At 31.5% G+C, this 15,599-nt stretch overlaps 1 protein-coding gene across 6 annotated transcripts; it reads right to left on the bottom strand.

The window, feature by feature from the left end:
• Positions 1 to 215: 215 nt before the first annotated feature.
• Positions 216 to 15,573, bottom strand: LOC108907653 (mitogen-activated protein kinase kinase kinase kinase 5). Of its 6 annotated transcripts, XM_018711412.2 has the most exons (21): positions 15,356 to 15,573; positions 15,228 to 15,285; positions 15,020 to 15,175; positions 14,735 to 14,967; positions 14,502 to 14,683; positions 14,273 to 14,354; positions 14,105 to 14,212; positions 13,554 to 13,677; positions 13,353 to 13,494; positions 12,200 to 12,250; positions 11,505 to 11,543; positions 11,274 to 11,312; positions 8,040 to 8,260; positions 7,820 to 7,983; positions 5,764 to 5,968; positions 5,440 to 5,708; positions 5,233 to 5,377; positions 4,952 to 5,176; positions 4,774 to 4,900; positions 1,988 to 2,098; positions 216 to 1,854 (listed from the first exon to the last, which is right to left on the bottom strand). In XM_018711412.2, exons 1-20 carry the CDS (start codon positions 15,458 to 15,460, stop codon positions 1,999 to 2,001), a joined length of 2,775 nt encoding a protein of 924 aa, XP_018566928.1. In that variant the 5' UTR covers positions 15,461 to 15,573; the 3' UTR covers positions 216 to 1,854; positions 1,988 to 1,998. The 6 variants fall into 6 exon arrangements, with proteins under 6 accessions (XP_018566928.1, XP_018566930.1, XP_018566931.1 ...); XM_018711414.1 differs by lacking the exon at positions 11,274 to 11,312 and having other exon boundaries at positions 15,356 to 15,460; XM_018711415.1 differs by lacking the exon at positions 12,200 to 12,250 and having other exon boundaries at positions 15,356 to 15,460.
• Positions 15,574 to 15,599: the final 26 nt, after the last annotated feature.

The following is a 15,599-nucleotide window of genomic DNA, read 5'->3' as shown; positions in this document are numbered from 1 at the left end:
GAAAAATATGTCACCGATACCCTATATCTCCGGCACTGGAGCATTTAAATTTTAGAAAAAGGCGTCTGATTATTTAAAAATATTAAAAACATTTTTTGAAGTTTAACACCCTGTATCTTTTTAACGAAGCGTCTTAGATAAAAATTTATAAGAAAGACATCTTAAAATTCACCAAATAATACGAGGTTTCATTTTTGGTCACCATTGGTGAATCACCCTGTATAATAATAGTATGAATTTCATATTAATTAACTTTGGTAATTTTTAAAAAACATGTTCTATTTTTACTCTAGTACCAAAGGTATTAATCTGATTCAAACAAATTCAAACATTTTCTCAAGAAAATCTTATCAAATAAGGTCAGTGTTCTTCGATAACTCCACGGGAAAGATTCGTAACTGTCGATATTGCAAGAAACAACGACAATTAGGAATCTTGTCTGTAAGGTTAGATATCGTTAGTATACCTAGACTTTTGGTGTAGAAGAACTTTATGTGACTTAGTTTAAGATTTTTTTTTATTATTTTTTAATTTATTGGAGTACAATAGAATAAAAATGACTTTGGTAATGTTTTTCGAATGAAATATGTCTAAATGATTATAATTTAATCAAAAATTTAATCAAAAACAAGCATTTTAATATAGAACTCACAATTTTTAGAAAATCATGAATTTGCTTTTTTCGTGACTTCTTTTTTCACGTTTAAATGAAAATATTGCATTGTGACATAAATAAACTTTATTACTTAATTTTTTTCTTTGTTCTTACGTTTAAATGTTTTTTTTTTAATTTAACACAAAATTTTAGGATTCTTACAATATATACTGGATACGTGAAAAGTAGGGAGACTAAAAATGTCACGTCAACGACAGCATATTGGCTGTTAGTGGCTTTACCGAAGCAAGAAGATATCACAAGGGTATAGAAAATTAAACGAAAATATTTCGTTCGGGGGCGTCTTTTAAGAAATAAGCAAGGCTGTATATATATCTTAGAACTTGCTTCCGCACGATAAATTTCAATATTTTCTTTTTAATTATGTTTATTAATTACGACAATCATATAATAACACAAGACATAATTCACCATTTCCAAAAGATAGTGACGGTATTTGTCTTTAAGAAATATGAAAACTATCGAAGTGTAACTTCTAATTATTGCTATAGCGATTTAAATACTTGGAACGCTATTATGCCCAATTAACTTATGTTTTATGCAATTAGAGAAAATGTGTTAATTATTATGTTCCTCGGTAAACGTGATTTGATCTTAAAATTCCATTTCACAAGTATGCTTGATGTAATCTACTGTCTTCTCGGATATGTATCGGAAGATTTGACTAGACGCGAGTACATGGATACGGGTTGCAAAATATACAGAAACGATTAAAATGGTTTGGTGTGAAATGGGATTTTTTTTCGAAAGGTAAACGGAAACTAAGCAAACAAACACACGATATCTAGACGTAAATATAAAATCTTCATTTTTAAAATATTTTTACTGTGAAAAATTACTTTTTTAAATTTTCAATAGAATTATATACTTTAATCATGAAAATATAATATACTATATATTTCAATGTACTTGTTGTTCCTAAAATTCATTAATGCGGTATTTAAAAATATTTCAAATACACATACACGTACGTCTTCTCTAATTCCCTAGAGAAATGTAATTGAGGTATGTCAAGTATAATTAATTAATTATTATTTCATATTAGAGTCGCTCTTTCTAGAAACATCACGATTTCTGTATTCTTTCCTGACTTAACTAAAGGTCTATTCTATTAATAAGTTAAGTTTTGATTCTAACTTTCTATGCAAAGCAGAAAACTCAGTTTATGACGAGCGAATCTGTAAAATAAACTGGATGTCAACGAAAGTTATTAAAAATAACAAATTAAAACTATTATAGGATATTTCACAAAAAAAAAAGGAAAAATGTATCTGCCAACGAAACAAATAATTAAAATAATGAAATACTTACTCATTATTCTATTAATAACTAGCTTCGTGCCCTGCCAAAATATATAAGTCATGACCTTCGTCATTTGTTAACGTTCCAGTTCGCAGTAAATTACTTTCTAACATCACAACTCTGAAACGAAACGTTTCAATTACTGTTATAAATGAATACGATTTTAATCGAAATATTTAAAAAATATGTAAAAATGATCACTTTATGTGAAATTTGTTCGTTTCCTTTTTAGACCAGGGCGGATCTAAGTGGAGAGGAAAGAAAATTTTTTTCTGCATTACATTCAGCACAACTCACATGATAAAAGTGTAGATCCTTAGATCTGGGCGAGGTCCGGAACATTTTCAAATTTGCAAAAATCTTTAAAAATTTTTTAAAAATACCTAGTTTTTACTTATATTTTTTTTGTAAGTATCGATTGCTTTGTTACTTTTCGAGATATATCGAAAAATCCGTTAAAAATCTTCTCTTTTCTCTTCTTCTATACCTCGTTTACATTTATGTTTCCATACTTGCTATTTACTGCAAGCATAGCTCGCGGCAAGCAAAAGTAAATTTTTGAAAAATTTAGAAATACGTAATTATTTTTCCGAGATATATCGATTTTTTTAAAAAAGGCGCTCTCTAGAATTGGCTAGATTTTCTCAGCGGATGGCCCTACGGTAACGATTTTCGGTTTATTTTCTTTGTAAAGAGTTGTATTACCACGCTGTTATAAAATTTTGACAATTTTATTAATTTTAAGAATAGAAAAATAACTTTGAAGAAATTGCACTTTTCTTTTAACATGTTTTTCTCAAATAACTATTTCAATTTTTGTTTTATGAAAATGGCTTTTAAACTAAGAAGTTGCTGACATTTTTTCACTAATTTAAAAAACGAAAACGTTTTGCTATGACTTTCTGGAGGCGAGAAGCTTTTTCTTTAAAAAATAGGTAATTCAAAAAGAAAAAAGAAAAGTGTAAGAGTAAAGTCAAAGAAAGTCTGGTTCGAGTCAGTCGAATTTATTTGGAAGTAATTCATATCAATGACATTTATTTAAGATTTTTTGGGATCACGATTTCCACTTTTTGCAAAATTTTTGGTAATGAGGCTTTAGATTCAAATTCGACTCGACAAAATTTATGAGAAAAACACTTTCTGGGAGGGGATACAGCTAATAGACTTCCAACTCGAATTCAGCGTATCAAAATACGTAAGAAACACACTTGATCAAGGTCAGAATTTTTTTCTTAAATTTCTTTGCGTGATTTTTGACGATTTTTCGCTATTTTTGGTGATTTTTTACTATTATTTTGCGATTTTTGCAAAATCTGGGAGGATTCCCTTTAAAAGACTTTAGATTTGGATTCAGCACATCTAAATACATAAGAAACCCACTTGATCAAGCTCTGAACAAATTTTTTTGAATTTTTTTGCGCTCACTAACGTGATTTTCGGCGATTTTTTACTATTTTTGGCCAATTACTCAAAATTATAGACTATGAACCAATTTCGATCTTTTTTTTGATCAGATCTCACGAGCTAAGGAATTCGAATATCGTAGCTAACTGTCTAAATTGCACATATTTTGTTATAAAAGTTTATTATTTATGTGTTAAATATACTGTATACTTTACCCTATGCCATTGCACTTTTTCAATGAAAAAATTTGTTTACGTATATATTTCAACACTGAATATGAATATATTTAGTTATAATTATTACAATTATTTAAATAATTTTTGTTTAAACAAATTAATATTTTTTTTATTTAGAAGTACATTATTTTGTTAAATACAGATAAAATTAAGAAAAAATAGTACTTTAAAATTATAATTTTTGAAAAAAACTAAATTGCAAATTGATAAATGTAATCTAATAAAAAAAAAGTGTTAACTTTAAAAGTTTACTGTGGTCGTCCTAATCAACCGATTTCAATTTTTCAAAAACCATTTGGAAGGTTGAGCCGTCTTCTCTATTTGAAAAAATGTTCAANATTTGAAAATTAATTTTTTTGTTAAATACAGACAAAATTAAGAAAATATAGTACTTCAAAATTATAATTTTTGAAAAAAACTAAATTGCAAATTGATAAATGTAATCTAATAAAAAAAAAGTGTTAACTTTAAAAATTTATTGTAGCCGTCCTAATCAACCGATTTCAATTTTTCAAAAACCATTTGAAAGGTTGAGCCGTCTTTTCTATGTGAAAAAATGTTCAAGTATCTAGATGCTTTATTTGAGGATGTGCAACATTTTGAAATCTCCAAAATTTTTTTTCAAAATTTTTTTCAAAAAATTATTTTTCGAAAACAGACTAATGAAATTTGAAGTGTTGTTTTATTATACTCCAAAGTTTTTTTTACCAAAATTAGAATGTCCTCGGAGCAATTAAAATATTTTAAAAAAATTATCGCCTTTTTTTCATCAATTATCACTATTTTGCAACATCGGTTATAAATTTAAACATTTCTATCTTGCAGTATATTGTGCAAAATTCGATTCTAAAACTTTTTTTCCTCTCCAATATTCTTCCAAAATGCATAGGTTCCAAAATATAAGTAAAAAACTCAGATAAAATAGGTATTTTTTTAAATTTTTTAAACATTTTTGCAATTTTAAAAATGTTCCGGACCTCGCCCAGCTCTAGGGATCTACACTTTTATGATGTGTTATACTGAAGGTAATCCAGAAAAAATTGCTTGCCCCCTCTCACATCCACCTCAAAACAGATCCGCCCTGGTCTATTTAAATTCATAATGAACAAAAAAGCCCTAAATTACCCCGAAATGTGCATTAAAAGATGTACTTACTTATCCGAACCTAATAATTTGTACGTTCTCGAAGTGTCCGTAATTTCTTGGGTGATCTCCCCATTTTTGAGAGACCTGCCTTGCATCCCGTTCTTGTGGAAAGCTAGCACGCTATCCGGAAGACATACTGCAAAAGAACAACTCGATACCGACGAAATTACAAACAAACGTTACATACTTATACTATCAATTCTAAAATCGAACCGCAGCTCCGAAACCTGTTTCTTGTTCATCTTAAGTTTCCCTTGGGGCGTAACCACCCTTACCACATTGTCGTAACAAACCAAAATCGAGTCTTTATCCAGTTGGGTGACGTTCACTACGTCGATGTTCTCGCGACGCGGGATAACCGTGGCCGTACCGTCCATCTCCTGCAGTTCGTCCGAATGGAACCAGCTCGCACCTAGTTATCGCCAGAACGGAATTATTACGGAATTAATTCACAAACTCGTCATTTACCTGAATTCATGTTTATCAAATCCAACTTGAACCTGTTGGGCTGATACATCTGCTTGATAGACACGCACACCATCGGGTATTCCAATTCGGGCGTTATTATCATTTCGAAGACGTTCAGCGGATTTGGCAAAACGCACTCCACATGCTAGAAGGAAAATGAGACATACGTTGACCTGAACCTGAATCGCGTCTTAACAGAAAGCTTACCTTCAAGAGCATAAATTTATTTAGCGGGTCGTACCACTGCATGAGAAAAATACCGTTCGAGGTAGCACCGCACAGATATTTGTAACCGTTGTAAGGGTTCCTCGCCACGCAGCATTTTTGGGTGCCGCGGGTATCGGGAACCCTCGTGGTTAAGGCAAACTTTCTCGGTACCAGACGTTCGGGGATCCGGTTCATGTGCAGACTAAACCTATGGGACTGTTTGTTTTGTAACGCCAGGAGATCGTGTCGATATAGTTGCGGCGTTTTCCCTGAAATACCAAGCTCACAGACGAATCCTTGATTATTTTTATAAAATACGCTCACCTGACAGCGTCATAAGGACGTCTTTTATAACGTACATCCAGACAGTCCTCCTGTTGTACAGCTGATCGATGCACGTTTCGTGTAACTCATTCAGATTCAAATTATATATGCCTTCCTCTGCACCGATAAGGATATGTTGATCTCGCGTATCCGGGTTGATCCAGGACGCTGTACAGTGTATTCTGAGAGGACAACCATTGAATACCTGGGAAAGTACAAAAACGGGTGTTTGCACAATTAACACGGAATAAAAATGAAAGCCGGATTGAGAAAGGCACCGATTGACGTGATATTTTAACAGTGAGTAGAAAATTGCTCAAGAAACAAAAGTAACGTAGTGCCGATGTGTGCTTTCACCCTGGGGGTGAATGTCACCCCTTCTCGCAGGTGGCACCCATTTTAATTGCAAAAATCAATGAATTCTAAGCAAAAAATGCTCTATAAAGTTTTTTCCAAAAAGTAATGTTGATTTTTCATCTAAAAAGTGCAAGTTTTTCAACCATTTTTGATAAATAACTCAAAAACCTTGCGTTTTATCGAAAAACTCATATAAATCAAAAATAAAGCTTTTGAAATAACGAATCGACTCATTTTTTGTTGATTACCGTAGATGTAATATTAACCGAGTTTAAACTCGGTAAAGTAATAGCAAAAGAACTAATTTTTCGAAGAAAATGAATCTCACTCTTTTGAAGTGCTTGAAAAGACGTTTAAAATGCTTTTTGAAAAAATTTCGTAGCTCAAAAACTCGCGGAGTTATGATGAAAATAAAATGGTCATCTCATTTTTTCGTAGAAAAAATCAACAATAAAATCTATGGCTGAACCATAAAAATAGAAACTAAGCGTAATCCATGTACAGTTGACTTTATTTAGGTACTAATAGTAGGCACTGCAATTTTGCCCGGTTTAAAATGCCTAAATTTAAAAATAAGTTTGAAATTTTTAATGAAAAAAAAAAATTTTTAATTTTAAAAAAAATTTATTTTTCTCGAAATAACTCAAAAACTAAACAAGATACATGAAAAATGCAAGATCAAAATTAAAGGTATTTTTTTATAATATTTTTGCTTTCTTTCAATTTTTTTGTAGAGCAAAAATTAACTGAGATATTACATTCTTTAGTTTGCATTTGCGTGTAAGGACCACCTTCTTTGAGCCCTTAAAACCTAAAAATCTCGAAAACGAAGAGTTCAAGACCCTTCAACTATAAAGGTTGATTTGCAGCTCTTGCAATTCCCTGCAAATTGCTTTTTAAAGCGATGAAAAATATTAAAAATTAAAAAAGTTATCGTGAAAAAACTAATTGTATTATTCATTGAAAATTGTTGGATCTTTAAATGGCTTAATTTCTGATAGTTTAAAGTAATCTCGTTGAATTTAGTAATGTATCGTTGAGTGTTTTGAAGCCGGTAAAAATTCTTCAATTCCTTAATAAGGGTTGTTTTTAAGGGTTGAAATGTTGCAATGAATCATCAGTAATATTATAAACAGTGATGAGTTTTTCATTCATTATAAATGCTATGAAGATCTGAAAAAAATTTTGTGCTTTATTTTCTGCAACAAGGGTGGCTTTTAAGGGTTGAAACGTTGCAATAAATCATGTATTATTTCATAAACAGTAAAAAATATTCAATTCTTCATTATTGCCCCATCAAAAAATTTCAGAGCTGTGAAAACTAATTTTTGTTTTTTTTCCTCACAAAGGGTGGATTTTAAGGGTTGAAATGTTGCTACAGATCAAAAATTATTATTCAAAACATAGAAGAATGCTTATTCTATGACATAACACTTAAATCTATGGTTTTTACGTTTTTTGCAAGAAGGGGTAGTTTTCACCCCTTAAAAACAATAAGCACACATTATGGGTATGTAACTTTTGTAAAGGAGGGATGAAAATCGGTGCGTGCGTCAAGAATTCGGAGGTAATACCCTATTTTTACCGTTGTATACTAGACTAAATGTTTTCGGAGTAATTATATACAATAGAAATGGCATCTGAGTATGGGCGACATATAACCTACAAAATCGCATTACAATATTTTCAAATACATTACCTTCGAAAAGCACGCTCCCATGTGAACTTTCGGGGTTGGAGGCAACCCGTTACTCGGAGGTCGCGGGGGCGTGTGTCTCCGACGATGCTTCCTAGGGGGCACCGGGGGGCAAGTAACTAAATCGGGTGCACTCGTATCGTGATTGTTAGTATCTTGTTCAGTTCCTGCGCAAGAGGATCAATTTTTAGCCCCAAATTACAACAAACAGCGAGAATATTACCGTTAACTTCCCTATCTCTATCAGTCGCACGTCCGCTATCGCTAAGTGACCTTTGCCGTTGGCCGTTTATGTTCATCGAATTTACAAGACCAAAGATCTCATCTACCGAGGAATGTCTTCTGGGCGAACCGTTAAATGCGGGCTCCGCCGTGGGACTAGAAGGTATTGTATGAATGTCGCACTTCACCGTCGCGTCCGTATCCTGCACGGGAAGCGTCGCCCTAAAAAATTAAGAGATCGTAGGTGAAGCGATAACTTCATATTAAAAATCCAAGGGTTAGGTTAATATCAAACAAGGCCAAACGAAAAAAGCAAAAGCTTCGGAAATCGATAACATTCAAAATTTACTTACAGCTGAGAAGTAAAAAAGTAGTGGAAGGGACATAACGGAAATGTTTTGAATTACTACTAACTAACACATTTTCTTAAAAGATTCACATACATCATGAAACATTTTTTCTTGAGCCAGCTTTAACGACACATACAGCTAATGGTAAACATTACAAAGTGATTAGGAATATTTAAATTTATTAATGATGTGATGATTTCAGTCACTCCTACATGAGATACTTGTGCTTCTATGTACGTACTAGTACTATTATTTAATACACTACTTGGCTTCATTGATTAACTGTAATTTGTGACCCTCACGAATAATGGAGGTATCGTTTATAACAATACGGAGCGATGAACATTATTTATCTAATTATATAATTTTAAAAATAATAACTTTTTACATTACTACAAATTAATTAAACTTGATTCGTTAACTTTTTGTAACAATCCTTAAAAAACTTCAATGTAAATATTAAAACCGCTGGAAAAGATTTTCTTTTTTAATAAATAAAACAGCTAAAATAAAAAAAAACCTATCTACCTCAAGCAATCATCTAAAAATATGATAAAACCATGTATTTACTAATTATATAGCACATTAATAATTTTTTAATTTTACTTTTACTTTTTATACATAAACGTAACTTGAATAAAAGTATTTTCTAATAAAATTAATTAATTTATGACAGATGAAATATTAATACAGGGTGTCGTAATATTCTGGGTACATGGAACTATCAAATGGTTAAACTCTACCCAAAGCTGCTTCGTTTAGCCACTAGAGGGCGATACATTTGCAAAGATTAATTTTCCTTTTGTATACTAGATGTCATTTTTTGACATTAGACCAGGGTGGATCTGTTTTGAGGTGGATGTGAAAAGGGGCAAGCTATTTTTTTCTGTATAACTCACATAATAGAAGTGTAGATCCCTAGATCTGGGTGAGGTCCGAACATTTGCAAAAATGTTTAAAAAATATGAAAAAAAGCTATTTTATCTGAGTTTCTTACTTACTCGTATATCTTGGAACCTATGCATTTTGGAAGAATATTGAAAAGGAAAAAAGTTTTAGAATTGAATTTTGCACAATATACTGCAATTTGCAAATGTTTAAATTTATTACTGATGTTGCAAAATAGCAATAATTGATGAAAATAAGGCAAAATAATCAAGTTTTTTTGGATAATTTTTTTTAAATATTTTAATTGCTCTGAGGACATTCTAATTTTGGTAAAAAAAACTTTGGGGTATAATAAAACAACACATCAAATTTCATTAAAATCGGTTTGATAGTTTTTGAAAAAGAATTTTTTTTTTAAATTTTGAAAAAAAATTTGGAGATTTCAAAATGTTGTACAGCCTCAAATAAAGCATCTAAATACTTGAAAATTTTTTCACATAGAAAAGACCGCTCAACCTCTCAAATGATTTTTTAAACATCGAAATCGGTTGATTAGGACGGCCACAATAATTTTTTTTTAAATTTTTAAACAATTAGATTAATTTATCAATTTGCAATTTAGTTTTTTTCAAAAATTATAAATTTAAAGTACTATTTTTTCTTAATTTTATCTGTATTTAACAAAAAAAATTATTTATTTTAATTGGTTTAAACAAAAATTATTTAAATAATTGTAATAATTATAACTAAATACATTCATATTCAGTGTTTATGACTTATCTATGTTGCTGATAACTTATAGATATGAAAATTTTTTCTAGTTTAGAATTCGGAAATACGAAGCCACTGGATCAAAGATTATTGCTAAATTGTTTATAAATTAACGGTAACTGCCGAAAACTTGGACCTCCTATATCTCGAGAACCAATAAACGAAATTTAACTTTTTTTTTTTTAAAAGAAGCGTCTTTCCGAGTACTTTAAAACTATAATTTTTGAAAAAAACTAAATTGCAAATTGATAAATGTAATCTGATTGTTTAAAAATGAAAAAAAAGAGTATTAATTTTTAAAAATTGACTGTGGCCGTCCTAATAAACAGATTTCAATTTTTCAAAAACCATTTGAGAGGTTGAGCTGTCTTTTCTATGTGAAAAAAATTTCAAGTATATAGATGCTTTATTTGAGGCTGCGCAACATTTTGAAAATTCGAAAAAAATTGTTCAAAATTAAAAAAAAATATTTTGCAAAAACTATCCAACCCATTTTAATGAAATTTGGTGTTTTATTAAACTCTAAGTTCCTTTTACCAAAATGAGAATGCCCTCTGAGCAATTAAAATATTTTTAAAAAATTATCCAAAAAAAAAACTTGATTATTTTGCCTTTTTTTCATCAATTTCATTTCCATTTACAACATCGGTAATAAATTTAAACATTTTTAATTTACAGTATATCGTCCAAAATTCAATTCTAAAACTTTTTTCCTCTTCAATATTCTTCCAAAATACGTAGGTTCCAATATATAATTAAAAAACTCAAATAAAATAGGTATTTTTTAAATTTTTTAAATAATTTTGTTCTTTGTTATGTTCTTATGTACTTTTTCAGGTCAATTTATTTACAAATTCAGTTTAAATAAACATAAAGGGCTTTTTATAAGTTTTTTCGCACTTATTGTAAATATTTTGTATTTCTATCAATCACCAACACATTTTTGATACAAATCCGATTTAATTGCTTTTAAAAATTTACTGCAAAAACCTAAATATTTTCAATGACCTCTAGAGCTAAGTTTTATTAAAATATCTCATCATGACTATCAGAATCTGGGGTAGTTCGGTGTACGTGGAATATTGCAACACCGTATATTTCTTCAAATTACTAAAAGCATCCAACAAAACTATAAACGTTAAGTACATACATGATTTTGACTAAAAGAAAAATTAAATCGACACTTATGCATACGACTAATGGCACGATTGCAACACGTAACTTACTGTTGTTCGTAGTCCGTTGGGTGATACTTGAAGGCTCCCCTAGAATAATCAAACAACAATTCAACTACTGGTCAAATAATTTAAAAAAAGTCAACCATGATTGCGGAAACGTACACCTCCCCCTCTTAGAATGAAAGCAGGAAGCGTTAAAGAAAAGTGCGGCAAACAAAAAAAAAACAAGCCAGGAGTGTGTGTGGGGTTAATAAGCTGATCAAAATGGTTTCAAATTACCTCATCATTAACTCTTCGTCAATGTACTGCAAGAGACTCCTAAATAACATACAACAAATTAAATAAAAAGAATTTAAATGGAGGAAACCAGTCAAAAATATGATAAATTTAGTGTGGCCCAAGTAGTTTGCATCGCATTCTTTCTCATTTATTAAAAATTGTCATTGTAAAAATATAAATAGATATGTTTAAAAAATTAGATTATTTATAACTTCCAGACTGTTCATACATTAATTTAATGACATTAGAGATGTGGTGTATGTCTCTAAAACTTTACGAAAACAATCCCGAGATACAAACTCTGAGCTCCACTGTACAGAGTTGGAAAAGAAACTATATATTTAAAATTTTCATTAGTTGAGGTAAGTCATTTAAAACGTGTTAATAAAAAACTACAGAAAAAACGTACAGGGTAAACAAAAAGAAAAAGAACTTATCGGTTAATGAACTGTAAACGTTTCTAAAGACAAATTTTGCGTGAATTACTAAATAGCAAACAAAATCAATCTCGTTTTTAACCCTGCAGTTTAAATTTTGTTTAGAAAATAACTATGCACAGAGTTTATTGGTTATAGCGAAAGCGACTACACTGCAAAAAAATATTCGGAAACACTGCAAAATAAAACGAATACATTCAAAACAACAACAAAACAAAAACACACGTCAATCAAACACCCTCACATAGACCATCTAACCTCAGTGACATTTTCAAAATTTGCGACCCAGTCATAGCTTTTCTCTCAGCACTAAGAAAATAACGATAGCCAATTAAAAGCCGGAATAACTTGTATGATACATATACAGGGTGTCCCGAAATTCATGCAACAAAATTTGGCCACAGATTCTTAGGACAAATTTAGGGGACCGGTATTTTTTATTTTTGCCAAGTGGCCCCCTCTTTCGGAGTCACAGCCCCCTGAAGTCCGCCCCTAAGAATAATCTTTTTTTTTATATCTCACAACCCTGATGTACGAGAATCGCCAAATTTGGTACACAGGGGTTGTATGACATGTGGAATCTGATGGTGCAACGTTTTTTGGCGGGGAACCCCCTTAAGACAAGTTTTCGTGGTCCCCCTTGTCTTTGGAGTCAAAAAAATTTGGTCGCATATTTAAATTTCTTAAAAATTATCAGTCCACTAGAAAGCCATTAAATTTTGCAATGTTTTCGAAAAAATGTGAAAATGTGATCGAATGCATATCGTGATTCGCCATTTTCCTCAAAAACATTGCGTTTTACGAAATAAATATCAAGAGACAAAAAAGTTTCTAAATTCAATGGCTTTCTAGCTAACTAATAAAAAAAAATCAAATTTGCGACCAAATTTCTCTGGTTCCAAAGACAAGGGGACCCACGAAAAAGTGTCTTAAGGGGGTTTCACACCAAAAAGCGTAGCACTGTGAGATTCCACATGTCATAAAACCCCTGTGTACCAAATTTAGTGATTCTCGTACAACATGGTTTTGAGATATAAAAAATACTTCTTAGCGGCAGTTTTCAGGGGGCTGTAACTCCGAAAGAGGGGGCCAGTTGGCAAAAAGAAAAAATACGGGTCCCCTAAATTTTTCCTAAGAATCTTACGACCAAATTTTGTTGCATGAATTTCGGGACACCCTGTATATGTAGTGCAACTGTGATTGGATAAAAATTAATACACAATTATGCACAATGCGTCATTCAAAAGAAAAATAAAAAAAATTCGTAATTAAAAATTAAAAATTGATTAATTACTTGACTTAACAACAAAACTTAACAAAACTGAACATACTTTGCATAATGTGCACAAATACAAATGCTATAAAAAAAAAATTTACTGGGGAATATTACCGAACAAGAATATTTACTTACTTTTCTCGATTGAGAGAGTCGAAAGCAGTCCCGATGCCGCATTTTTGATTTTGGTGTTCTACGCAATTGTGTACACTGGTGACGTTATTCATAATGTCCATTAGATCCCAAGGCTGTCCTTTATCTTCAACGATCACATTTGCTGAAACAGATCGACCGTCAGGACGTATTACATTAAATTTAACCAAAGGTTTCACCCACCTGTCTTTTGTATGGTATTGTTTGATTCGTCTATGTGCTGTATGTCCACGTTCACGTGAACGTTCTGCTGTTTTGGTCGTGATGTCAGTCGTGATGCGATTCTCTGTGGCACATTCGGCACAGCCTAAAAGACACATTTTGTAATTTCGTCTTGAAATAACCGATTACCACTCGAAGAACATCGAACATCCAACATTAAAACAAATTGCATAAATGTGAATCATATTGTTTATAAAATTCTGTTATGAAATAAGTGAAAATATAAATAGGAATAGATAAACAGTCGAGTTATTTATGTATGCGTAATTATGTAAGGAAAATACTTTATAGGCAGTAGACGATAACAAACTTGCCGTTCGGTGACCGTCAAACCATGTCCTTCGCTATTTTTAATAAACAGTTATCATGTTAGGTCAAAACACCAAATGACTAAAGAATTTTGAGATAAATATCTTTTTAATCAGTATTTGATCATGAAATGCTAATTTATACTTGATGTTCATTGTTTCGGTTAACATAAAAGTGTAAATATAACAATAACATATAATTACCCCATCCTCATCTGGTTCAAGATCTGTGAACATGTGCGAAGGATTATTTACTTTTTGCAATAGTTCTAAAGCCAGTCTTCTATGCATATCTCCTTGGAAAAAAGCATGCTGAAAAGCAACCGATGAGTTTTAATTCATTATTTTATCGAAGTATATTATTTTTAATACCTGCAACAATTTTTCTGCTGTAGGTCGCTTCTTTGGGTTTTTTGTTAAAGCCACTTTTACGAAATTGTGAAAAGTAGGACTCCTACAAAAATATTAAAACGTAAGGAGTTTTGATTTTATGCACAGAAACTACCTATTTTTTTTGTAACGTCTCCCAATATTAAGTAAAAAGTATAAACTCAACACCTCTACAAATTCAAGAAAACTGCAAAAAAATGACATCACATACCACTTTTCCTTGTCTTTTAAAGTCGGAGGTTTGAATCCACTTTTCGACATCAAGAATAAAGCCCTCATTGGATGCAAATCAAACATTGGAGGTTGCAACTCCGCCAGTTCTATTGCAGTTATCCCCGTCGCCCAAATATCACAAAGCTGATTGTAACCCCCTTTACGTTCGACTGCAGCTACCTAAAATGAATGTATTTATAACTTGTCAGACCCTAATAATAGAAACTTTACCTCGGGTGCCATCCAATATGGTGTTCCAATGAAAGACTTTCTCTTATTAATTGTTGCCGTTATTTGTGCCGAAACGCCAAAGTCTGCTAATTTAACATCACCACTTTCCGTCAATAATATATTAGCTCCCTTGATGTCCCTATGCATTTTGCCCATACCGTGAAGGTACTGAAGGCCTAATAATGTTTCGCGACACATGTATGCTATTTGATTTTCTGCTAAAGGTCCTGTAACTGAACAAAATGTTAATTTTTGCAGTGAAAATATTTAAGCAGATTGTCCTACTGTGATATATATCCTGTAGTGATCCGCCACCACAGTATTCCATGCAAATCCATAATTTATCCCGTCTCAAATAACTACCATAATAAGCTATTATATTAGGATGTCGACAGTCCTTCATCATAAGTATCTCCTGTTGTATGATCCCAAAGTCATCTCCTGTGATGGGAAATATTTTACATTTTATATCAGAAAGTTAATAAACTCTTACCAGGCTCCAGTTTTATAACTTTAATAGCAGCTAAGTCATTTGTAGACAGTCTTTTTGCCTGCGACAGAAACAACGTATGTGAACAAAAGGAATGTTAAGAGAAAATAAATTATTTGATATTTATGTACCTTATAGACATCTCCGTAAGTTCCACTCCCAATTCTTTGTATTAACTCGTAGTCATCCTGAGGATTCCTTCGAGAAATATCCGAGCTCAATACCCCTTGAGCCATTTTACAAAACTTTTACTCCTTACATTTTACGTATTGTATGTTTAAGTAGGCAAATAAAATGTTTACGTGAATTTGACTTTGACAGCAAATACTCTGTGAGTAGACATGACATATTACTTACAGTGTGGACACGACACAA

The sequence above is a fragment of the Anoplophora glabripennis genome, unplaced genomic scaffold, assembly GCF_000390285.2.
Source record: "Anoplophora glabripennis isolate ALB-LARVAE unplaced genomic scaffold, Agla_2.0 scaffold51, whole genome shotgun sequence".
NCBI lineage: Eukaryota > Metazoa > Arthropoda > Insecta > Coleoptera > Cerambycidae > Anoplophora > Anoplophora glabripennis.
Note: the sequence above shows the minus strand (reverse complement) of the source record. Positions and strands in the feature narration are given on the sequence as shown.

Bases quoted from the DNA above. Each gene is read 5' to 3' on its own strand.
- LOC108907653 (XM_018711412.2), bottom strand. From the start codon at position 15,460: ATGGCTCAAGGGGTATTGAGCTCGGATATTTCTCGAAGGAATCCTCAG. The intron at 14,213-14,272 runs GTATTAAAAATA...GTTGCTTTTCAG, and splicing joins CAGCAGAAAAATTGTTGCAG to CATGCTTTTTTCCAAGGAGA. The intron at 5,378-5,439 runs GTAAGCTTTCTG...TTTTCCTTCTAG, and splicing joins ATAAATTTATGCTCTTGAAG to CATGTGGAGTGCGTTTTGCC.